General features: G+C 45.2%; 1 protein-coding gene across 1 annotated transcript in view; it reads left to right on the top strand.

Moving 5' to 3' along the window:
- LOC126234651 (suppressor of lurcher protein 1-like) overlaps positions 1–26,272 on the top strand; it is a 652,665-nt gene that overhangs the window by 252,345 nt on the left and 374,048 nt on the right. Inside the window, exon 4 of the mRNA XM_049943382.1 lies at positions 14,026–14,206. Coding sequence (XP_049799339.1) covers positions 14,026–14,206 — 181 coding nt within the window. The remainder of the gene's footprint in view (positions 1–14,025; positions 14,207–26,272) is intronic.

Here is a 26,272-nt window from a genome sequence, read left to right as displayed (position 1 = left end):
CCTACGGTCTTGGCGTGCATCCGTGCGTCGCTGCGGTCCGGTCCCAGGTCGACGGGCACGTGCACCTTCCGCCGACCACTGGCGACAACATCGATGTACTGTGGAGACCTCACGCCCCACGTGTTGAGCAATTCGGCGGTACGTCCACCCGGCCTCCCGCATGCCCACTATACGCCCTCGCTCAAAGTCCGTTAACTGCACATACGGTTCACGTCCACGCTGTCGCGGCATGCTACCAGTGTTAAAGACTGCGATGGAGCTCCGTATGCCACGGCAAACTGGCTGACACTGACGGCGGCGGTGCACAAATGCTGCGCAGCTAGCGCCATTCGACGGCCAACACCGCGGTTCCTGGTGTGTCCGCTGTGCCGTGCGTGTGATCATTGCTTGTAACAGCCCTCTCGCAGTGTCCGGAGCAAGTATGGTGGGTCTGACACACCGGTGTCAATGTGTTCTTTTTTCCATTTCCAGGAGTGTATATGCTTCCTTAGCACACTTTACTCCATTAGTTGTCTTGTTGTTTTTACAAACAAACGGATGTTTCCTGTTTTTCCGTTTAATGTTGGTTTTATGCTACTCTCCTAATGACTGAGTGTGGCAGTTTTCCTAGCCCCTTCGCTTTTGGTTACGACGTTTCGCGACCCTTGAGGTTTATAATAACATGCACCTGAGATGCCTCTCTTTGACATAGACCTACGTCTACACTGATTTCCATCTTTTATCGGTTCGGACTGAATGTTTGTCTAGCAGTCCTAGATTGATAAACGAAAGAAGTGCATTGTAGAAACTAGGTACAAGCGTTATTTTATGTCTTATGTGCTTACTTTAAGCCTGGCTCTTTCCGTTTGATATATCCTACTTCTTATTTGTTTCGAAAAAAAGTCTGCGGGTACTAGTCACTTAATGCTGGCCCCAATTTGGCCTGCTCGTGAGACTGAATTCCTCCTACACGTCAGTCGGGGTAAGTTTTTGTTTCTGTGTTTCTTTAGCGCACGTTTGTCGTGTAAGGTTTTGGGTCTCAGTAACTACCCCAACGTTAAGCACGTATGACCTTACGTAGTTATTAACATACTAGGATTTGACATAACGTACCAGAGTACATCTTCCCCTTGCAACAAATATATGTGCAGACGATACATATGCATCAGATACATTCGTTCAGTCTCTTCACTCTTGTAGTTTTTGTACTATATGCTATTTACCTCTTTCCTAACTCCGCTATTCGCGAGTTACTTCTACGTTAATTCCTGCTGATATACTATCATAACACACATTCGTTTGAACTTTACCTAAGCTAATTAACATTACTGCATGTACTATCATCATTGGCCTTTTGTTTTGACATTATTGCTGTAGTTACTTCTCACATTTTATTTCCCTCCTTCTATTGGGCATCAATCGTGATTTGTAATGATATGTCCACAACCGCTACCGTTTCCCTACAATAACAAAGGATTTCTGCTTCATTCTTTTTGACATTGCCTACATTGTAGGGAACTTGATGGATCTAGTTCTCTTTCGCCAGAATCCACTGCATCATGCCACAGTTGACCTACTGGTTTCTGACATTTTAGTATTCCCTTCTGGTAAAGCACAGCGAAATTTCTTACATTTTATTGGTAATCGTTATTTAAGTTTTGTTTCCTTGTCTTTCTCCCCTACTGTTTGGGTTGAGCCCCTAATAGTCTTAGTTTGTAGGTGCGGGTACGCCTTTGATTCTTGATTTTGAATACTCAAATTTTTTGTTATGTGTATTCGTGCTTGTACGATGAGCACCTTTGAGATGTGGAGCTACGACCCTTCTTACTACTAGATTATACGCATAGCCGAGGCTTTTCTTTCGGTAGTCTCTTAGAGTTTAAATCTGTTTGGTTTAGACCTTTAATATGTACGCCCATACGTAAAATACGGAACACAATACAAGGGGACTAACGTCCCCACATGATACTCAGAACGTCAGTATTACCATCCTTTGAGGATTTTCAGTAGATTACATCAGTTTGTTTGTCTTTTGACATATTACAATGTAGCTACTCTAAATGACTCTACAAGCTCCACTCCTTTATATACTTGGTTTCGCTCCCTCATTTTCGTACTACAATCTCAAGCATGAAGTCGCATTTACATGTGGCGTTCTCTCCCTATAGGTTTATTAGATTATTCTCAATTTTGCTTCACCCGGGTTTCCTTAGGGCTTGCTGGATTTTAGCATTTCTCTGTCTAGAAAACAGTGCGACGTCTTACCGTTTTCTATGTTGATGACATAAGTTTCATGGCTCTCGTTTAACCTATTCACATTGTAATGGTTTATTTCTTACAAATGTTTTCCTTAATTTCTAACACGAGTATCTAATACGGCTGCGCTTCCTTTTCTGATCCTTCGTTTTTGGCTCATGTCAGTGTGTTAAAGATTTATTCATGTAAGTAGAATCTATATCACACCCACAGTTGATGGCTTGTGAGTATATTTCTTTCTTTTAATATTGGTCTGCATAAAGCACACAGCTTTAGGTTTTCATTTATGGTTGCAGGCTAATGCAAAACGTAATTGGAGGTTTCCAATTTCTGATCGTTTAATTGATATATAATTACAATGAGGTTCTATTTAGCGTCTGCGTTTTCATGTATATTAGAATACATCAACACAGTTTCCTGGTTATGACTTAACACTTACGTTACGTAGCGCTTTCATGTGGACTGAACGTATGGTAAGCCACTTCACAAAAATATATAACTGTAGGCTGTGATTGCAATTTTGCTTGCAACAATGAGCGTCTAACTACACATGATATTGTCTTACTGGTCTTCAATATATGGAGGACTATTTCTTCACACATATTACTTAGTTGATTCTTGATGTCATCTTTCTTGGCTACACAACAGCCTCGTGGATATATTATTCATAGTGCAGCACAAATGTTTTTGTTTCGTTTTAGTAGCTTCCCGGTTATCTCAAGCCTTCAGTAGGTAAAAGTAGATGCAAATGGGGGATTGGACTGAGGTTTAAGCGGAAGAAGTAGAAAGGCGGATTACGGGAGAAAATGGGCTTGGTACTAGGAACGAGAGAGGATAGAGACTAATTGAGATCTGAAATAAATTTCGGCTAGTGATAGCGAGTACTATGTTCAAGAATCACAAGAGGAGGAGGCACACTTGGAAAAGGCCGAAACATACGTAAAGATTCCATTTATATTATCTCATGTTCAGACAGAGATTCCGAAATCGGAAATTTGATTGTAATGCGTGACCAGGAGCAGATATAGACTCAAATCACAATTTAGTAATAATGAAAAGTAGGCGGAAGTTTAAGAGACAAGTCAGGAAGAATCAGTGCACAAAGAAGCTAGATACGGAAATACTAAGGAAAGAAGAGACGCATTTGAAGTTCCTTGACGCTGTGCGATAATGAATAACTCAGGAGGCAGTTCAGTTGAAGAGGAAGGAAATCTCTAAAAAGGGCAGGCCCAGGTGCTGGAAAGAAAAACTGGCACAAGGAAGGTAACTGAGAAGAAACTATGGGCCACACAGGAAATACTCAGGCTGATCTATGAAAGAAGGAAGTACTAAAAATGTTTAGGAAAATACGGAAATGCATTTTACTAAGGAATGAAAGAAATAGGAAGTACACGGAAACCAAGGCGAAATCACTGCATGAGGAATATGAAGAAATCGGGAAAAGAGGTGATTGTGGGAAGGACTGATCCACACATATAGAAGTCTAAACAGCCTTCGGTGAAATTATAAGCAAGGGCTGTAACATTAAGAATGTAATGGGAAATCCGGCATTAAACGCAAAGGAGAGTGTATGTGTGGAAAATGTACTCCGAAGGACTCTATGATAGGAAGGGCTTGTTTGATGACGTGATAGAAGAGACATAAGTCGTTATAGAAGAGATAGGGGCTCCAGTATTGGAATCAGATTTTGCAAGAGCTATGGACGACTTCAGATTAAATAAGACAGAGGGATAGAATAACATCCCATCGGAATTTCTAAAAAAAAAGGACTATTCACTTTGGTGAGTAGTATGTAAGACAGGTGATATTCCGTCAAACTTTTAGAAAAACATTATCCACACAATTCCGAAGATAACAATGACCGACGAGTATGATAATTATCGCAGAATCATCTTAACAGCTGTTGCATCCAAGTTGCTGACAAGAATGATACACTGAAGAATGCAAAAGACTGATTGATGATTTGTTAGATGACAATCAGTTCTGATTTAGGAAAGATAAATGCACCAGTAAGGGAGTTCTTACCTCCTTACTTTCCGCCTCCATGCAATTACTTTCCTTTCCCCTTCTTCCAAGTCTCTCCAAAAGTCTCACATTCGTTATCGCAGGAGAAACCTACCAGAGCTAATTTTTAGCCAGCCACTCGCAAAATTCTTTCTTTCCCCTCTCCATGTACTCTGGGACTGCTTTCTCCGCTGTATCTGCCTTATCTGTACGCATAACCTCTGTTTCCTGAGACATATACGCATTAGATGCTCGCAGCCCAACTAACTGGCCTGGTAAAATTTCCAACGTTTGCCCCAGGGTAGGCCCCTTTGATATCGATAACGACATGATTAACCCTCTGTCAATCGGAAAAAGCACAAATGACATTGATACTAAAGTGTGACGCTATTATAATACTTTTTACAGTAAAGTAACAGCTTTATCTGAGTGGATACACACAGTTAGTACTTTACGCACTGAAAACAACGAGCCATTCTCGTTTCTTGAAACCCGATACACAGCCACACTAAATGTTAATGACATAAGCTCAATCACTTGTAAATGGCATAAATACCGAAACCTACGTCGCTATTAAATAACCACCGTTAGAGTCAAACGGCGGTGGGTTCATTTAAAAAAGTACTTAATATTTTTTTTCCAAAACAATAACTTGCTTAATTACACAGATCCATACATGTAGAGGCTATGAGGAGAATACATTATCAACGAAGTGACAAGGGAATGTAGCAAGACAAAAAGGGAAGGTATTTCCAGAGTTGTCAGCATTCTAAATTTACATGTTATGCAAGTCTCTTTGTAACCATAATAGAAAATATATTAAGAGACAAAATGGAATTGCATCTCTTCAAAATACGTCTCCAAAAAGGCATGTGAGTTTTCATCCGACCACCTATGTCAGTTACGAGTGCTGTTGATTCCATCACATATAAAGGTGGCTTCAGCTCTAAGCAATATTAATGGGACTACTCAGCGATTTTGAGTTAGGTAATGGCACAATTCCATTGATTATCTTCTTCTCTGAGGTTCTGAAACCGTGTAAGTTACACCATATTCTGTATGTATAGAAATTCTGCCTGTGTCTGTTTAATACCTACGTTCTATCTACTGAATAATGTCTTCTGTATCATCTGCACACACTGTTCATTCGCACGCTCAAATGTATTACTGCTAAGCATTTCATGAGGTGGGTGTCGCGACCACGAAAAACGCATGCGGCACAATATTTCAGAATAATGTCTGTCAATGTTTAATAGCAAACCGCAACATTTTTTGCGCCGATTCGTATCTATTGATGAAAACTGGATCCATTATTACACATTAGAGTCAAAACGGTAGTCAAAGCAAGGGACAAAGGATAGCGAAATAGCATCGAAGAAGGCAAGACCATTTTGACAGCTGGAAAGCTGATGACCAAATTTTTGGGATTCCCAACAAACAATCCTCAAAGATTAGTTTGGAAAAGGCAGAACCATAACTAGACCATATTATGCTTCATTGCTGGATCGTCAGAACTTGCGCTGGCTGCGCTTGGCAGGCAAAAAATGCTCTTTCACCAGGAAAATGCACCATCCCACACATCAGCGCTAAAAATGGCGAAAGTTCATGAACTGGGTTTTGGATTGGTTCCTCATTCACCCTGTTCACCAGACATAGCCGTAGCTGAATTCTCCCTACTCCCTAACTCAGAAATATGGCTTGCTGAATAGAAATTTTCATCACATGAGGAAACTATATTTGCAATGAACGAGTATTTTGCATAGTTTGATAGAATCCATTTTTCCGATGGGATGAGAAAGGTGGAGGCTCACTGAACCAAGTGCATATACCTCAAAGGAGACTATGTCATGAGGTAAGCTGAGTTGTTTACGGAACAAATATTTTTTCTTGCTTTCTTGCCAGATTTATCAAATCATCCTTGTACAAAATGTGTAACAATATACCTCATATACTTAGCTCTCCCACACATTTACAACTGGATCCCAGCGCAAAACACTAGTAATAATACTTTACACATTAATCTCTGGTGACATTGCAGCAGTCTGAAACCTCCCGATCTTCTAATTATTTATTATACCAAATAATTACTGGAAATTTCTTAAAATTTTTTTTTACAAAACCTTCTAATAATCAAGATCGCAAACAAAATTGCATTAAAATATAATGTAATGTGTGATTGTTTAGACATTGACTACTAAAAGACTTTTTTTTAACTTTTCGAAAATATTCAAAGCGTTTGTGCCCATCTGTTTATTATGTTAGAAATTAAATCCAAATACTAATAATAGTTCTTCTACTGTGTGGATATGATGACTTTCCTCGACAGAGTCTTTCAATGAAAAGTTCTCGGGTAACTTGCCGCTTGAAATTCACATAAAATACCATCTGAATTTGAAGTAGCAAGTGAAGCGAGAACGTTTTATTGAAACTGTACCACTGGTCTAACATTTTGTCACAAAGCACCCTATCTTTGAAGCAGTACACTTCTGATTTATTTGTTATCGTAGGAAAAAAATCCTGCCCCTCTATTGAATCGTTAACATATAAGGCTAGAAAATAGTAGAGGTTGCGCTGGCCTATTGTCTGTCACGAGAATCTCCAGATATTACGTATTTTCAGGAGGCAACGGCATGTGAACAATCGAAGCGATATTAATGGAAACAATTCTGACTATATGGTATGTTATCGCTGCTATTAGTATTATTTTTTCAGTGTTTCAGGTAGAGGAAATCCGCAAAAATATTGTGGTTACGGATTGTCGAAAAGGGTCCAACCGACTAGGCGGCTTCGAAAAAGATTTTTCTGGTCGTGATTGTGACCGTTTTGCGGTTAACAAATACATCCCGACTGGTACTTGGTACGTTTGGTTACCGGACGAACGTTGTGAGCTCGTTTCTTTTTACGGTGATCATGTGATAGCAACCATCATTGATCGCCTGCACCCGACGTCACTGAAATAATTAGGTTTTGTTCGACGACGTGAGGACAGCCTTCAGTGAATTATTCCTCGAGTGAGAGCAGCGAAATGAACCGAGGAGCTGGATGCATATTTTATGCGCACTCCAGTAACGAGGCACCGGCATAATGGACGTGGGAACACTGCACCATCATAAGCCTAGCCCATCGCCGGGCCAGCCTGGGAGGAGTAGGGCGACTGCTACTCAGAGCTCGGAACAGCCTGCCATGAAAACCGCATTCAGCCACTCTCCCTCGGCATTTTCATGCCTCGTTTCGTCTTTAGTACTGCATCTCTTTCCTCCATTTTCACCCGTCGCCATTTCTCGTTTGCCACACGCGAGCGTATATGCATATTAATGCCCCTGCAGCCCTATCCATGCCGACACAGACACGTTATCTTGTAAATCAGTTACTTTTTACTGAATTCTCATATTTTGCGCAGCGTGCACCCCACAGGACTTTAAATCACATAGGGATCTTTTCGGTTTCACGCTGTAAGTTCGTTAACCCTCTCGGATAGTCTTGTGTGTTAAAGCATTGTTACCGGGAAGAGGAGGCCACCGGCAGCCGATCGAACCCACCTGGTGGCCACCGATTAGAGTCGGTGTGCCGGTCAAACACGATGTAATTTTTAGGCGATTTCCCACATACCACTACGCGAATAACGGTCTGGTACCCAATTACCCGCCTCAGTTACACATTTCGAAAAAATTTAGAACACCTTCTCTCACTTTCACTTCAATAACACTACACGCAGACAGTTGGGGCACACTTTGTCCGTCCAATGGGTAAATGGGTGGCGATAGGAAGAGCATCTGGCCACCCTTTAAGTTAACCATACCAAACCGGTAAAAATAACCACACCAGGCTTGCTCCGATGCGGAGGAAAGGCACAAGAAGAATAAGTTTGTGAGGCAATTGAAACTGTACCAGAGCACAGGAAGTGTGGAAGGGCTGGTAGATTATGTGGGCTTATCCTTAACAACTGTCATTAAAATAAGAAAAAGAAAACAATAATTATCAGGAACAGTGCAACAGTTGTAAACAATTGAGGCTTAGTTTTTGAGGAAGCAGCTCAGCGATTGCCCAATACTTTACCACAAAAATTAAAAACTGAATTTAGTTGATCAGGCATAACGGCAACCATATCAAGAACCACAACACAAGGGTTTATTCCCCGATTATTAAAATCTTAGCAATTTGAATGTAAGATATTAGGCGCAACGCGTAAAAGAGCAGTGTAATTCCGATAACCGGAATCTTAACAACTTAAATTTCATTACTTAGGCCCTACGAACATCTTGAAAAAACAAGGAGTACAGCGTTTCCCCCTCATAATCAAAACTTTTTTTTTACCCTCCACAGATCCCTCTAATACGATGGAAGTTATTCCCTGATGTCTTAACAGATGTCCTATGATCAAGTCCCTTTCTCTAGTCAGTGTTTTCCATATACTCTTTTACTAGCCGATCCTGTGGAGAACCTCTTCATTCCTTGCCTTATCAGTCCAGGTAATTTTCAATTTTCTTCTGTAGCACCACGTCTGAAATGCTTCGATCCTTTGATCTTCCCAAAGTCCATGTTTCACTTCCATACTTTTCTGTACAGTCTGAGAAATTTCTTACTCAAATTATGACCTCCATTTGATACTAGTAGATTTATTTTGGCCAGGAGTGCCCTCATTGAATGCACTGGGCTGCTTTCGATGTCCATCTTTACTCGTAAATCATGGGTTATTTTGCTTAAAAGCTACCAAAATTCCTTCAAAATGGTTCAAATGGCTCTGAGCACTATGGGACTTAACATCTGAGGTCATCAGTTCCCTAGAACTTAGAACTACTTAAACCTAACTAACCTAAGGACATCACACAACACCCAGTCATCACGAGGCAGAGAAAATCCCTGACCCCGCCGGGAATCGAACCCGGGAACCCGGGCGTGGGAAGCGAGAAGGCTACCGCACGACCACGAGCTGCGGACCCAAAATTCCTTAACTACATATACTTCTTATTCACCCATCCTCATGTTACGTTAATTATTGTGCTAGTTTATGCTACTTCTTATTACTGTCATCTTTCATCAGTTTACTCTCACCCCATATTCTGTACCCATCAGACTGTTCATTCCATTCAGCAGATCCTCTCTAATTCTTCTTCACTTTCACTGAGTATAGCAATGTCATCAACGAACCTTATCACTGATAACCTTTCTCCTTGAATATTAATCCCTCACATGATTTTTTTCCGACATTACTTCTTCTATGTATGGATTGAACAGTAGGAGCGAAGGACTAGACTCGTTTTAATCCGAGCACTTGCTATTCTTCTACTCTTATTGTTCCCTCTTGGTTGTACATATTGTATTACCCGTCTTTCCTAAAGCTTACTCATATTTCTCGCATAATTTTAAACATCTTGCACCATTCGACACTGTCGAACACTTTTTCCAGGTCGACCAATCTCGTAAACGTGTCTTGATTTTTCTTCAGTCTTGCTTCCGGTATCAACCGCGACGTCATAATTGCCTCTCTCGTGTCTCTATCGTTCCGAAAGCCAAGTTCATCAACATCTAACAGACTGGATTTGAATGTACATGTTTTCTAACTCGAAGGTTGCCTTAAATACCTGAATGAAAGGAAAAATGTAGTATCCTCCAGATACCTGACAGTTCATGTTGCTGACAGTTTTCTCCGAGCCCCTATTGACGTGGCGGCAGAGAGAACCGTCCACTTCCGGTAAGTCTCCCAAATTCAAGCTCTCTGCCAGCGCCTGTACGATGTTGGTCGTTATTAGCTCTGCGTCAGGAGTCGTTCTGTCTGCGTGCGTCGCTGACCCACAGTGCACGCCACACCCGAGCCTTCTGACGTTCAGATGGCGCTCGATGCGGGTGCCACGAAATTCAAAGTTGTGCAGCTGGCAGCTGCGGAACGGTGGTGTGTTGCAGGCGAGTATTATGTCCTACGTTAAGATTCTTAGGCTTTTCTCCGCCGAACGCCAGGAAGAGTGTCAAATGAAAACATCTTTTAGCAGGCCAAATTTCCTGTTGTTATTTTACCAAGCAACCAGTTTCGGTGTTATATTACACCATCCCCCGACTCCCTGACTGACATGTTGCAAGATTAGCACGTTTGGTCCAGTCAAAACTGGGATCCGTAGATATTAGGGGGATTTTGATTCAATATTCTATACTGAACAGCCGAGGTCTCGCAACCATCCGTATAAAAATGGACATAAAGAGAACGCCAGGAATGTCGTGGCAAATGGAATCAGTACTTCGACACTAGTACTGCTCATCGGACACATCGGGAAACTCTTCATAAACTCTGCTGGTCTTTAAATTGTCAACGCTAGAAAAGCAGCATACAACATACATCAAACCAGTCTATACTACCTACTTGGATATACTAATTATTAAAATTTCAGAGCCGCGCAGATTAGCCCTGCGGTTTGAGGCGTCTTGTCACGGTTCGCGCGGCTTCCCCATCGGAAGTTCGAGTCCTCCCTCGGGTATGGGTGTGTGTGTGTTGTCCTTATCGTGTTAGTTTAAGTTAGATTAAGTAGTGTGCAAGCTTATGGACCGATGACCTCAGTAGTTTGGTCCCGTAAGACCTTACCGCAAATTTCCAATTTCCAAAAACATTTCAGAGCAACCACATTATGTAGTTAGGGCTAATATCATGTATATTATGTACGCAGGGTGTTTCAAAGCATGTGCATCAAACGTCTAGGGGTGATAAAGCACGTGATGGAGAGCAAGTTTTGTTACGAAATGTTTACTGACACTTCCCCCCGACACTTCCCGCGACGCTGGGCATCCTTCTGCATTGGAGCCCGTGAGAGGCGGCAGGATGTAGGCACACTGTGGCGCGCCTATAACCTTTCGTGTTGCCTATAGTCCAGTCATCAGCTCTATATGAGAAGGAGCAGGCATAGCAAAATTGAACTTCCTGATTCGCTTCAAAACTGTATTTCTCCGCTTAGAGGCACTCATTCTTCAGCTTTTGGTAACCATTCTATCATTTTGCTCTAATAGATAGTATGCAGCACACCTCGCTAGCAGTTCCAGCTATTTCGGTGAAGTCTCGTCGGCCCAAGGTCCAGGAGTACTAAATAACGTCAAACGTTGCCGGGACACGTCAGCGAACTGTTGTCTCCAACATTTGTTACCCATGATGTCATCTATCACCTGTAGCTGTTTCATGCAAAAAGACTCTGTAAAAACATTGTATATGAAACCATTACGCAGTGGTGTGATGGTACGAGGTGCCATTGCGTTACCAGCATGATATGATCTCACCAGTTTTGGTAATTTGGGGGGCGCTCGTTACATTTCTAGCGTGCTAAGACTGGTGACCCTTCCCTATCTTCAAACTCTTCCTGACGTTACTTTCAACATAGGAGAACCATATAAGGAAAGTGAAATGAAAGCGACAGGCATGGTAAAAATATAAGCAAACTGTTAATTATTGCTAAAATGACTACGGTAAGTGATAATACATTCATCCCACTGTATGACACTACGGCTAATACCTTCGTGCAAAAATGTTCGCGGTTGCCTACGGAACCAAGATTGTACCCAGGCATGCACCTCTTCGTCTGGAACAAATCGCCAACCGCGAATGTCTTTTCTTCACGTATCGTACTGAGAGACAGTAGGAATGTATAGAGGACGTGTAAGAGCTTCTCATTGAAACTTTTGCAGCGTAGTCAAAACAATCTTTGCAATATGTGGGTGATCATTATCCTCCAACAGAACGATTTTGCCAAGACATTATCGACTACGCTTTACGAGGAGGCCCTTAAACTTCATCCATGCAGACCCGATCCCTCCCCATGCGATTTTAATGCTTTTGGAGCTCTGAAGATAGACATTCGAGGGGTCGATTTGCTTAGGACGAAGATGTGCACGCCTCGGTATGATCATGACACCACAGGCCACCGCAAGCATTTACCCAAGGAAGCATTGATCGTATTGTCTCACAGTGGGACAAATGTTTTAATAGTTATGCCAGTTACTTTTCAAATAATAAATAACTTATTATTTCCATCTGTCTAGGTCTCATTTGCGTGCACCTTATATGTTGCCCTTTCTGTCCAGACCTGTATCGATACAGAGTGATGCCATTGCCAGTACGTTCTTCAAATCTCTCTCTACTTCCACAGGCACAGGTTGACTTCACCGTATTTCCTGTATGGAGGCCAGTGTTTCGACCAGTCGGACGGTGTGGCAAAGTCCATCAGCTCCATCTATAGCCTATTGTTTTATGGAGAAATTTGAAGGCTTAGCTTTGGACACGGCTTCAGATAAGCCAAGTTGATTTTATCCTTACGCCAACGGCACTTTTGTCATCTCGCAACAAGGACGTGAAAACCTGGTAGAGTTCTTAGAACATCTGAATGGCATTCATGACCACATTAGGTTTACGATGGAAGCAGATGCTGCGTTGCCTTTCCTTGACGTCCTGAAAATCTGCCGCTAGAATAAGCCACCTCCGAAAAGTTCAAAAATGGCTCTGAGCACTATGGGACTCAACTGCTGTGGTCATCAGTCCCCTAGAACTTAGAACTACTTAAACCTAACTAACCTAAGGACATCACACACATCCATGCCCGAGGCAGGATTCGAACCTGCGACCGTAGCAGTCGCACGGTTCCTGACTGCGCGCCTAGAACCGCGAGACCACCGCGGCCGGCTCCAAAAAGTCTTCTAGGAAAACGGTTACAGTCACCGCCAGACATCACAGGCTATTTCTGGTGGGACATGCAGGGAAAACACCTCCGAAGGAGAGTACAAGAAGCTTGTGTTTTTGTCTCTCTATGTCGGGGAAGATTAGCCTGCTCCTGAAGTGACACAATAGCTCATTGTGTTGAGGCTCCCAGAAAAAATACGATAGCACACGAAGACTGTGAAGCACTATGTTGCTTCGCACGCCTACAGTGTACAAAATACCACCTCGATTTTGCTGTCGCTACGTCGGCCAAATAGTACGCACAGTGGAGCAACGCTTGACGGAACACGAAGGTGCTTACGCCTACGCTGTCCTGAAAAATCAGCCATGCCAGAACACTCCTTGGCAAATCGACGCAGTGTTTTGTTTGACGTAACATCTTTCATTATGAGGACAAAGGGAGTTTGGAATAGCGTCAAGAAAGAGGCTGTAGAAATAATATCTGAAAACACCATCAACAAGGACGGCGCTTTGTAGCTCAGCACAGCCCGGGCCGCGGCCATCGCAAGGCTGAAGCGGGTGCGACGGACGCGGGACGAAAACATTGCCATATCTGGCGAGGAACAGAGCACCAGTGAAGCCACAGCCAGACGGAGAGGCCACGACGACGCGGCAGTCACTTACCACATTACAATGGCTGAGGAGGGCTCGGTCGGAAAGTCGTGGGATTCTAACCACCCGACGTGGCTGGAAGCCTGAGAAAATTTTATTAATTCATATCACCGCGAGACCATGCGTGCATACATCTCTATGGTTCTGTCATTGAAATTCAATTCGACTTGATGCCCAGCCACGTTAGAGGCGTTGTTGCTGCCAGAAGTTGCTTCTCTGTATACTTAATTTCTTATACAGTGCTGTATCACAGAAGAATTTACAAATGCATTCTTCCTACTATTCTGTATATGCACAGTAAGTAAAATTTCGCATTTGATATCCATCGTGGTGTTACAGTTTTAATAACCACAGTGTAGTAACGTTCGTAATGGTTTGTTTTTCAAAGTTTGTTACAACAGAGTTGGTTAAATGTTTGTTGATGAAAGGGTGTAGTTTTATATCTCACATTTCCGATGAAGGCTTAACTGCGACCTCTCTCCCTACAGGGTGCGAGTGCGTGCTGTTCACGAGCACATTTGGAAAGGAGTTCGGCGCCTTCAGCAGCCCCGACTACCCGCGGCCCTACCCAGCAGACATCGACTGCCTGCTCTACAGCTTCGTGGGCGGGCCGCACGACGTCGTGCATATCGTCTTCGTCGACTTTGACGTGCAGAAGACGCATCTCGAGTGAGTACTATGTAAAACATGTCACGGTAAGAGTTCTATGGGCAAAACTCACAGGAAAGTATGTTCTGTTTAAAGATGTGGCGAAATGACACGGAATAGTTCAAATGGCTCTGAGCACTATGGGACTTAACATCTATGGTCATCAGTCCCCTAGAACTTAGAACTACTTAAACCTAACTAACCTAAGGACATCACACAACACCCAGCCATCACGAGGCAGAGAAAATCCCTGACCCCGTGGGGAATCGAACCCGGGAACCCGGGCGTGGGAAGCGAGAACGCTACCGCACGGCCACGAGCTGCGGGCTGACACGGAATGTACACGGTGTATGACACATGTGTAGACGCAGTATCTGAGCAGTCAATTGCATACAGATGTGTAGCCAACATGGCAGCAGATTAACATCTACATTGACACTCCACTCGCCACATTACGGTATGTGGCATAGCCTACTTTATCAGTGTCACCTTGGCATGTACAAACAATGAATGGTTTGCGGAAAGAACTGTTGCTGATAGGCCTTTGTGTCAAGGAATTCGCATTCAATAATTTCGAAATAAAATTTCACCAAGGCAGTTAACATACAGCATTGAGTAGTAAACCTGATCTTTTCAGCCCACTTCTACATACTACTACTGCTCTGTTACACCCCACACTGGGTGCCAAAAGTATGGTAAAGTGAGCTTGCTCTTACTAGAAAGGTAGAATTAATTATTCCTTTTATGGAGTCACTAGGCTTGAACGTCACGAATGAAACTGAACGACACTTCCAGTCCCAGGTGTTGACAGTGCATCTGAGTAACTGAGAAGAAAAGGGGGATAGTAATTTCAAAGACAAGTTTATTAAAATACAGAAAATAAAAGTAGGATCTTGGCCCCCATGGGGATTTGACTGGACTGTTATAGCAGAAAGACTAGGTTTACTGGATGCTATTGGTTGTATAGCGATCTACCTTCGCGATTTGACCTCATCCACTTCTTGTGTCGGCTGCCTGCGGCGAATTGATAGTCGACGGGTTCGCTGTCTTTGATACACACTATGTGACCAAAGGTATTCGGACACCTGGCTGAAAATGACTTCTAAGTTCGTGGCGCCCTCCATCGGTAATGCTGGAATTCAATATCGTGTTGGCCCACCCTTAGAATTGATGACAGCTTCAACTCTCGCAGGCAAGCAGAAGCTGAAAGGTTTCTTAGGGAATGGCCATTCTTCACGGAATGCTGCACTGAGAAGTATCAATGTCGGTACGTGAGGCCTGGCACGAAGTCGGCGTTCCAAAACACCCCAAAGGTGTTCTGTAGGATTCAGGTCAGAACTCTGTGCAGACCAGTGCACTACAGGGATGTTAATGTCGTGTAAGATCTCTGCCACAGGCGCTGCATTATGAACAGGTGCTCAATCGTGTTGAAAAATGCTATCGCCATCCCCGAGATCCCCGAATTGCTCTTAAACAGTGGGAAGAGAGAAGGTGCTTAAAGCGTCAATATAGGCCTGTTCTGTGAGAATGCCACGCTAAACAACAAGGGGAGCAAGCCCTCTCCATGAAATATGACCACACCATAACATCACCGCCTCCGAATTTTACTATTGGCACTACACACGCTGGCAGACGACGTTCGCCGGGCATTCGCCTTAACCACAACTCGCCATCGGATCGCCACATTACGTACCGTGATTCGTCACTCGACACAACGTTTCCCCTCTGTGCAGTCGTCCAATGGTTACGCTCCTTACACCAAGTGAGGCGTCGTTTGGCACTTACGGGCGTGATGTGTGGCTTGTGAGCAGCCATTCGACCATGAAATCTAAGTTTTCTCACCTCCCGCCTAACTATCATAGTAATTGCAGTGGATCCTGATGCAGTTTCGAATTCCTGTCTGATGGTCTGGATAGACGTCTGCCTATCACACATTACGACCCTCTTCAACTGTCAGTGGTCTCAGTCACTCAAGACAAGAGTCGGCCTGTACGCTTTTGTGCTGTACGTGTCCCTTCATGTTTCCACTTAACTATCACGACAGAAACAGTGGACCTAGGTATGTTTCGGAGTGTGGAAATCTCGCGTACAGACGTATGACACAAGTGACACCCAATCACCTGACCACGTTCGAAGTCGGTGAGTTCCGCGGAGCGCCCCATTCTGCTCTTTCACGATGTCTAATAACTACTGAGGTCGCTGACAGGGAGTACCTGGCAGTACGTGGCAGCACAATGCACCTAATATGAAAAACGTATGCTTTTGGGGGTGTCCGCTTACTTTTAATCACCTAGTGTAACGCGGTGTGGCGTCGGCGAATGGTGGATAATTGACAACTGTCAGTAACTGAATACTTCGGTCGCTTTGTGTGACTAAATCAGATTAAGACCCTTATCGGTCAGCTGAGGTTACTGAGACGGATCTTCCTTGCCATAGTATTCGTCGACTTCGAAAGAGCGTCCGACGAAGTAAAACGGTGCAAGACGTTCGAAATTCTGAGAAAAGTAGTCGTAAGTCATGTTTTTTTTTTTTTTGTTATGGTTTTAGGGCGCAAAACTGCTACGGTCTTTAGCGCCCGATCTGTGACTTACGAAAAGCTAAAAAAACGAAACTGGAAACCAGCAGCAATGGGAGCAAAACTCAAAAAAGAGGAGAAACCAAAAACATAAGTAAAGCTTAAAAGACCACTCTAGAAGGGGGTTGTTTGTCCCCAAAAAGAGCTTCAAATGGCTGACGTCATCTCACTGGCAATAATGAACTCGAGAACACGATCGGCTGATCGCGTGTCATCTGCTAAAATGGTAGATATATCAGGCGACAGCTGTAGACGGGGGCGTAATGGAATAAAATAGGGGCACTCAAGTAAAAGGTGTCTCACCGTCCACAGTTGAGAGCAGTGGGGACAGAGTGGGAGAGGGTCGCCGCTTAAAAGATGTCGATGGCTAAAAAGACAGTGTCCTATCCGGAGTCTAGTTAAAATTACCTCCTCTCGACGAAGAGTCTGGGAGGAAGAGGTCCAAGCACAGGGAAGAGCTTTCACGTCCCGCAATTTATTGTTGGGAAGAGAGCTTGGAGACTGAGGAGAGAGTTGAGAGAGTCTGAGCAGATAACATACTGTGTCCGCTGATGGCGACGGATGTATTGGACTGCCTAGAGAACAGCGTAATGCTCCGCAGTATAAACTGAACACTGGTCGGGAAGCCGATATCGATTTGGGGTGTCGCCAACAATATAGGCACTCCCAACACCAAACGATGTTTTTGAGCCATCAGTGTAAATAAATGTGGCATCCTTCATTTGTGCGCAGAAAGCAGCAAATGCCCGACGATAAACAAGAGAAGGGGTTCCATCCTTGGAAACTGACAAAGGTCACGGAGCAGGCAGGTCCGGGGCCGGAGCCAAGGCGGTACTGTACCCCAAGTTGTCAAGAAAGTTTTAGGAAAGTGGAAGGAAAGAGACTGGGGCAGTTGACGGAAGCGGACTCCCGGTGGTAATAGGGAGGAAGGGCGGCCAGCATACCCTAAATCCAAGGAGGCGTCGAAAAAAATGTCATGGGCCGGATTTGCAGGCATGGAAGACAGATGGCTAGCATAACGACTCAGAAGGACAGCTCGCCGATTGGACAGCGGAGGTTCAGCAGTCTCAGCATAACGGCTTTCCACAGGGCTGGTGTAAAAAGCTCCAGACACTAAATGTAATCCACGGTGGTGAATAGAGTCGAGACGCCGAAGAATAGACGGTCGAGCAGAGGAGTAAACTATGCTGCCATAGTCTAATTTCGAGCGCACTAAGGCGCGATCGAGGCGGAGAAGGACCACTCTGTCAGTTAGACCGTCAGCGAGAGCGCATCGCTAGCTCCTGCTACTACTAAGGCGAGTACACCGTTTGCTTCTTACATATTTTACAAACAGCAGCGACTTATTTTCAGTTATCTGTGTAATTACTAGTTTATTTTTGTAATTTCTTGCGTGTTCGAGTGCTTACTAGGTAGAACCTTTTATTTCAATAACAGTGTTTTTGTACTTATTTGCTGCGCTTAGCTTTTAAATAGTTTTTCTGGGAAAACCTAGCGTAGTTTTCGCGTCTCGTATTTCAGTGAGTGTTTCTTGATTATCAGAGTAGCTCATCAGAAGATTATCTTGGGAATTTGTCACCGTATAGAGTAGGGTAAACATAGTCATGTGTAGGGACTGTGGTTGTTGTGAGCGGACGCAAGGAGAATTGGCCACTCTTCGGGGACAGGTGGAGGCTTTGTCTGTTAGGCTCATCGAGCTCGAGGCGCAGGCGTCGGCTCGTAGTGGCGTTGGGGCAACTGTGGTGAGACCTATGCCTACTTCGGTGGCCTTGGAATCACATGGAACCCCTGATGTCGCTGCGTCTTCCGGCAGTGAGCATCTTACCGGTCAGCCATCACTCCAGGGTGAATGGCGGACAGTGGTGGGCTCGCGCGTGCCTGGCCGAAAGGCGAAGGTGGGATCTGGCCGCGTGGCGGCTGCCTTACCCCTTTCCAACAGGTACGGGGTGCTTCCTAGTGGTGATGACATCGTTTCCGAGCCACCACAGGATGCCTCGCCTGTTGGGCCAGTGGCCGATTCTCCGGCAAGGTCCCGACAGTCACAGAGGGCGGGCCTATTAGTTATAGGGAGCTCCAACGTTAGGCGGGTTATGGAGCCCCTCAGGAAAATAGCGGGTAGGTCGGGGAAGAATGCCAGTGTGCACTCGGTGTGCTTGCCGGGGGGTCTCGTCCGTAATGTGGAGGAGGCCCTTCCGGCAGCTATTGAACGCACTGGGTGTGACCGGCTGCAGATAGTAGCACATGTCGGAACGAATGACGCCTGCCGCTTGGGTTCTGAGGCCATCCTTGGTTCCTTCCGGCGGCTGGCTGATTTGGTGAAGACAACCAGCATCGCACGCGGAGTGCAAGCTGAGCTTAATATCTGCAGCATAGTGCCCAGAGTCGATCGCGGTCCTCTGGTTTGGAGCCGTGTGGAGGGTCTAAACCAGAGGCTCAGACGACTCTGCGACTATAATGGTTGCAAATTCATCGACCTCCGTTATTGGGTGGAGAACTGTAGGGCCCCCCTAGACAGGTCAGGCGTGCACTACACACCGGAAGCAGCTACTAGGGTAGCAGAGTACGTGTGGCGTGCACACGGGGGTTTTTTAGGTTAGAGGGACCCCCCCTTGGGCGAAACGATAAAATACCTGACGGCTTACCAGAGAGAACATTATCATCGTTGATAAAGAACGTCCGTCCTCAGAGACCAAAAACAGGAAAAGTTAACGTAATATTGGTAAACTGCAGGAGTATCCAGGGCAAGGTTCCTGAATTAGTATCTCTTATTGAAGGAAATAGTGCGCATATAGTATTAGGAACGGAAAGTTGGTTAAAACCGGAAGTGAACAGTAACGAAATCCTAGACACAGAATGGAATATATACCGCAAGGATAGGATAAACGCCAATGGTGGAGGAGTATTTATAGCAGTAAAGAATTCAATAATATCCAGTGAAGTTATTAGCGAATGCGAATGTGAAATAATCTGGGTTAAGTTAAGTATCAAAGGTGGGTCAGATATGATAGTCGGATGCTTCTATAGGCCACCTGCATCAGCAACCGTAGTAGTTGAGCGCCTCAGAGAGAACCTGCAGAACGTCGTGAAGAAGTTTCGTGATCATACTATTGTAATAGGGGGAGACTTCAATCTACCAGGTATAGAATGGGATAGTCACACAATCAGAACTGGAGCCAGGGACAGAGACTCTTGTGACATTATCCTGACTGCCTTGTCCGAGAATTACTTCGAGCAGATAGTTAGAGAACCAACTCGTGAAGCTAACGTTTTAGACCTCATAGCAACAAATAGACCGGAACTTTTCGACTCCGTGAATGTAGAAGAGGGTATCAGTGATCATAAGTCAGTGGTTGCATCAATGACTACAAGTGTAATAAGAAATGCCAAGAAAGGAAGGAAAATCTATTTGCTTAACAAGAGTGATAGGGCACAAATCGCAGAATATCTGAGTGACCACCATCAAACGTTCATTTCTGAGGAAGAGGATGTGGAACAAAAATGGAAAAAATTCAGAAACATCGTCCAGTACGCCTTAGATAAGTTCGTACCGACTAAGGTCCAAAGCGAGGGGAAAGATCCACCGTGGTATAACAATCATGTACGAAAGGTACTACGGAAACAAAGAAAGCTTCACCATAGGTTTAAGAGTAGTCGAATCATAGCTGATAAGGAAAAGCTGAACGAAGCGAAAAAGAGCGTAAAGAGAGCAATGAGAGAAGCATTCAACGAATTCGAACATAAAACATTGGCAAACAATCTAAACAAGAACCCTAAAAAGTTTTGGTCATATGTAAAATCGGTAAGCGGATCTAAATCCCCTATTCAGTCACTCGTTGACCACGATGGCACCGAAACAGAGGACGACCGAAGAAAGGCAGAAATACTGAATTCAGTGTTCCGAAACTGTTTCACTGCGGAAAATCGTAACACGGTCCCTGACTTCAGCCGTCGCACGGACGCCAAAATGGAAAATTTTGAAATAAACGATATCGGAATTGAAAAACAACTGCTATCACTTAGTAGCGGAAAAGCATCCGGACCAGACGAGATACCCTTAAGATTCTACAGTGATTATGCTAAAGAACTTGCCCCCTTTCTATCAGCAATTTATCGTAGATCTCTGGAAGAACGTAAAGTACCTAGCGACTGGAAGAAAGCACAGGTCGTTCCCATTTTCAAGAAGGGTCATAAATCAGATGCGAATAATTATAGGCCTATTTCACTTACGTCAATCTGTTGTAGAATAATGGAGCATGTTTTGTGTTCTCGTATTATGACGTTCTTAGATAATACAAATCTCCTTCATCATAACCAACATGGATTCCGCAAACAGAGATCATGTGAAACCCAGCTCGCCCTATTTGCCCAAGAAATTCACAGTGCCGTAGACACTGGCGAGCAGATTGATGCCGTATTCCTGGACTTCAGGAAGGCATTTGATACGGTTCCGCACTTACGTTTAGTGAAAAAAATACGTGCTTACGGAATATCGGACCAGGTTTGTGATTGGATTCAGGATTTCCTAGAAGAAAGAACACAACATGTCATTCTTAACGGTTCAAAATCTGCAGATGTAGAGGTAATTTCGGGAGTACCGCAAGGAAACGTGATAGGACCTTTATTGTTTACAATATACATAAATGACTTAGTTGACAACATCGGTAGCTCCGTGAGGCTATTTGCAGATGACACGGTTGTCTACAAGAAAGTAGCAACATCAGAAGACTCGTACGTACTCCAGGAAGACCTGCAGAGGATTAATGAATGGTGCGACAGCTGGCAGCTTTCCCTAAATGTAGATAAATGTAATATAATGCGCATACATAGGGGCAGAAATCCATTCCAGTACGATTATGCCATAGGTGGTAAATCATTGGAAGCGGTAACGACCGTAAAATACTTAGGAGTTACTATCCGGAGCGATCTGAAGTGGAATGATCACATAAAACAAATAGTGGGAAAAGCAGGCGCCAGGTTGAGATTCATAGGAAGAATTCTAAGAAAATGTGACTCATCGACGAAAGAAGTAGCTTACAAAACGCTTGTTCGTCCGATTCTTGAGTATTGCTCATCAGTATGGGACCCTTACCAGGTTGGATTAATAGAAGAGATAGACATGATCCAGCGAAAAGCAGCGCGATTCGTCATGGGGACATTTAGTCAGCGCGAGAGCGTTACGGAGATGCTGAACAAGCTCCAGTGGCAGACACTTCAAGAAAGGCGTTACGCAATACGGAGAGGTTTATTATCGAAATTACGAGAGAGCACATTCCGGGAAGAGATGGGCAACATATTACTACCGCCCACATATATCTCGCGTAATGATCACAACGAAAAGATCCGAGAAATTAGAGCAAATACGGAGACTTACAAGCAGTCGTTCTTCCCACGCACAATTCGTGAATGGAACAGGGAAGGGGGGATCAGATAGTGGTACAATAAGTACCCTCCGCCACACACCGTAAGGTGGCTCGCGGAGTATAGATGTAGATGTAGACTCTGTCCGCTCCCCAGGAGGTGCCATTCAGGACACGGAGGGTGTTGAGATATCGCAGACAGCGAGCCGAAAGATAGGAAACGTGGGAGGACCAGCACAGCTTTCTGTCAAACATAAGACCCAAGACTTTAGCGACGTCCGCGAACGGAAGGTAGACAGAGCCTAGATGTAAGGAAGGCAGAAGGAACTCCGTACGACGCCAAAAAGTAACACAAACGGTATTACTGGGAGAAAAGCGCAAGCCGGTTTCGATGCTCCAAGAGTGGATGCGATCGAGACATCCTTGAAGACGTCGTTCAAGAAGGCTGGTCCGTTGAGAGCTGTAGTAGATCGCAAAATCGTCCACAAAGAGGGAGCCCGAGACATGGGGAAGGAGACAATTCATAATTGGATTTATGGCAATGGCAAACAGTATAACACTTAGCACGGAGCGCTGGAGTACCCCGTTTTCTTGGGATAAGGTACGGGAGAGTGTTCACCCGCACTATAAATGTGCTCTCTGCCATAAATTCACGAAGAAAAAGGGTCAGCCGACCTCGAAAGCCCCAAGAGAACAGTGTACGGAGGATGCCTGTCCTCCAACAGGTATCGTATGCTCTCTCCAGATCAAAAAATATCGCTACTGTTTGGCGTTTCCTGAGAAAATTGTTCATGATATAAGTGGAGAGAGCAACAAGATCGTCAACTGCAGAACGATGCTTTCGGAAACCGCATTGGGCAGGTGTTAAAAGACTGCGGGACTCCAGCCACCAGGCCAAACGGCAATTCACCATACGCTCCAAAATATTACATACACTACTCGTGAGAGAAATGGGGCGATAGCTAGAGGGGAGATGTTTGTCCTTTCCAGGTTTCGGAACAGGAACGACGATAGCTTCCCGCCATCGTCTGGGAAAAGTACCGTCGGTCCAAATTTGATTATAAAGGCGAAGGAGGTAACGCTGACTATGGTATGATAAATGCGGAAACATTTGTATGTGGATACCATCCGGTCCTGGGGCGGAAGAGCGAGAAGAAAACATGTTGGAGTTCCCGCATGGAGAAAACAGTACTGTAGCTTTCGCGATTTTGAGAGGAGAAGGCAAGAGGTGGCACTTCCGCTGCACCTTTCTTCGGGAGAAAAGCTGGCGGGTAATTTGAAGAGCTTGAAATCTCAGCGAAGTGTTGACCCAATGAGTTAGAAATTGCGACGGGGTCCACTAATTTATCATGCGCGACAATGAGCCCAGAGACCAGGGAGGAACTAGGCGCTTCAGATAAGCACCGAATCCAAACTTCCGAGGAGGGAGTGAAGGTGTTAAATGAGCTAGTAAAGAAGTCCCAGCTTGCCTTCTTGCTATCGCGGATGACGCGACGGCATCGCGCACGGAACTGCTTATAGCGGATACAGTTGGCCAAAGTAGGATGATGTCGGAAAACGCGAAGAGCACGTCGCCTCTCACGTATTGCGTCACAGCACGCCTCGTTCCACCAAGGAACTGGCAAGGAACTGGGGGGGGGGGGGGGGGCGGGGGGGGGGGGGGGGAGTGCCGGGCAATTCGGAGGTGCGAGTTATGGAACGTTCCGCGGCTGTAAGAATAACTTCTGTAATATGAGTGACTTCATCGTCGACGCTAGGAAAGTGACGGTCATCGAATGTCGCTAGAGACGAAAAAAGTGTCCAATCGGCTTGGGCAAACTTCCAGCGTCTCGGGCGCATATATGGCAGTTGTGGCTGCAATCTAAGGACACATGGAAAGCGGTCACTCGAGTGTGTATCAGCAAGAACCAACCATTCGAAGCGCCGAGCTAGCGGAACAGTACCGACCGAAAGGTCCAAATGAGAGAAATTTGTCGTGGAGGCAGACAAAAACGTAGGGTCCCCAGTGTTTAGGCAAACAAGATCCGCTTGGTGGAAGACGTCTATCAATAGTGAGTCGCGCGGACAAGGATGCGGAGATCCCCAAAGCGGGTGGTGGGAATTGAAGTCCCCAACCAGTAAACAGAGGGGCGGAAGCTGACCAAGAAGATGAAGGAGATCAGCTCGTGCCATTGGTGTGGACGATGAAATGTAGACAGTACAAAGAGAGAAGGTGTATCCAGAAAGGGAAAGACGGACAGCGACAGCTTGGAAGGAAGTGTTTAAGGGGATTCGGTGATAATGGAGAGTATCATGGAGAAGAATCATGAGTCCTCCATGTGCTGGAGTGCCTTCAAAAGAGATGAGATCAAATTGGACTGGAATGAAATTTTCACTCTACAGCCGAGTGTACGCTGATATGAAACTTCCTGGCAGATTAAAACTGTGTGCAGGACCGAGACTCGAACTCGGGACCTTTGCCTTTCGCAGGCAAGTGCTCCACCAACTGAGCTACTCAAGCACGACCCAAGCACGACCCACGCCCCGTCCTCACAGCTTTACTTCTGCCAGTACCTCGTCTCCTACCTTCCAAACTTTACAGAAGCTCTCCCAGAAACATCCCCCAGGCTGTGGCTAAGCCATGTCCCCGCAATATCCTTTCTTTCAGGAGTGCTAGCTCTGCAAGTTTCGCAGGAGAGCTTCTGTATAGTTTGGTAGGTAGGAGACAAGGTTCTGGCAGAAGTAAAGGTGTGAGGACGGGGCGTGAGTCGTGCTTGGGTAGCTCAGTTGGTAGAGCACTTGCCCGCGAAAGGCAAAAGTCCCGAGTTCGAGTCTCGGTCCGGCACACAGTTTTAATCTGCCAGGAAGTTTCAAATCGGACTGACTGAAAACGGGGGAAAACAAATCGGCCGTGGGGACGCAGCTTTGTTTCCTGAAGACAGAAGATGACCGGCGAGTAGGATCGTAAGATCATCGACAATTCATCCCGATTGGCTCGAATGCCGCGGATATTCCAATGGATAATGGACATAGGGTGGACAGAAAATGAAAGAATGTGGCCAAGGTTGCCCTCAACTCAACGACTGCTCAGAGCTTGCGACCGACAGCGTGGAACGGCATTCAGCCGAAGGCAGAAGATCCTAATCCATAGGTTGTTCGGGAGCAGCTCCTGCCACCAGCGATCGGCCGGTTGATCGGCCACCAGCAGTGCGCCTTGGCGACACAGAAGTCCGCCGAGGGCGGTTACTGCCAGCCGGTGCTGTAGATGAGGCACGCCGTGGCGGAGAAGGAGAGGAACTGGGTTTCTTATTAGCCTTTTTGGAAACAGAACGTTGAGATGAAGGAGGAACCGATGGTTGTGAAATTGGGGTACGTAAGAAATTTTCACGAGTAGGCTCTTTTTTGGAAGTCCGGGTGTCTTATTTTGGGGCTCGAGATTTAGCAGAACCCGGCGAAGGGTGAGCCATAGAGTGAGCAGGTGAGAGTGGGGAGGTTGAACGGGCGTTCTTTGCGCTGGCCGATCTGACGACCGTGGTACTAAAGGTGAGATCACAAGTCTGACTGGCTGTCTCCTTTGTTGGCCGAGAAGAGGCAAGGACAGTGCTGTATTTACCTGTGTGAGGCACAGTGGGCTTTTGACTGGCGAATAACTTTCGAGCAGCAAAGGTCGACACCTTTTCCTACACTCTGATTTCCTGAATGAGGCGTTCGTCTTTAAAAATGGGGCAATCTCTAGAGGAAGCAGCGTGGTCACCCATACAGTTGATGCAACGAGGGCATGAAGGTGGACAAGCACCCTCATGGGCATCCTTGCCACATGTAACGCATTTGGCCAGATTGGAACAGGACTGGTTGGTATGATTGAACCGCTGACACCGATAGCAACGGGTAGGGTTTGGGATGTAAGGGCGAACGGAAATTATCTCATAGCCCGCTTTTATGTTCGATGGTAGTTGAACTCTGTCAAATGTCAAGAAACAGTACGGGTTGGAACGATGTTCTTATCAACCCTTATCACGACTCGATGAACAGCCGTGACGCCCTGGTCAGACAGGTAGTTTTGAATTTCTCGTCGGACAATCCGTCGAGGAAGCGTAAATAAAGACCCCACGTGATGAATTTAAAGCGTGGTGCGCTTCCACCCGGACAGGGAAGGTGTGTAGCAGTGAGGTATGC

The sequence above is a fragment of the Schistocerca nitens genome, chromosome 2, assembly GCF_023898315.1.
Source record: "Schistocerca nitens isolate TAMUIC-IGC-003100 chromosome 2, iqSchNite1.1, whole genome shotgun sequence".
Taxonomy (NCBI): domain Eukaryota; kingdom Metazoa; phylum Arthropoda; class Insecta; order Orthoptera; family Acrididae; genus Schistocerca; species Schistocerca nitens.
Note: the sequence above shows the minus strand (reverse complement) of the source record. Positions and strands in the feature narration are given on the sequence as shown.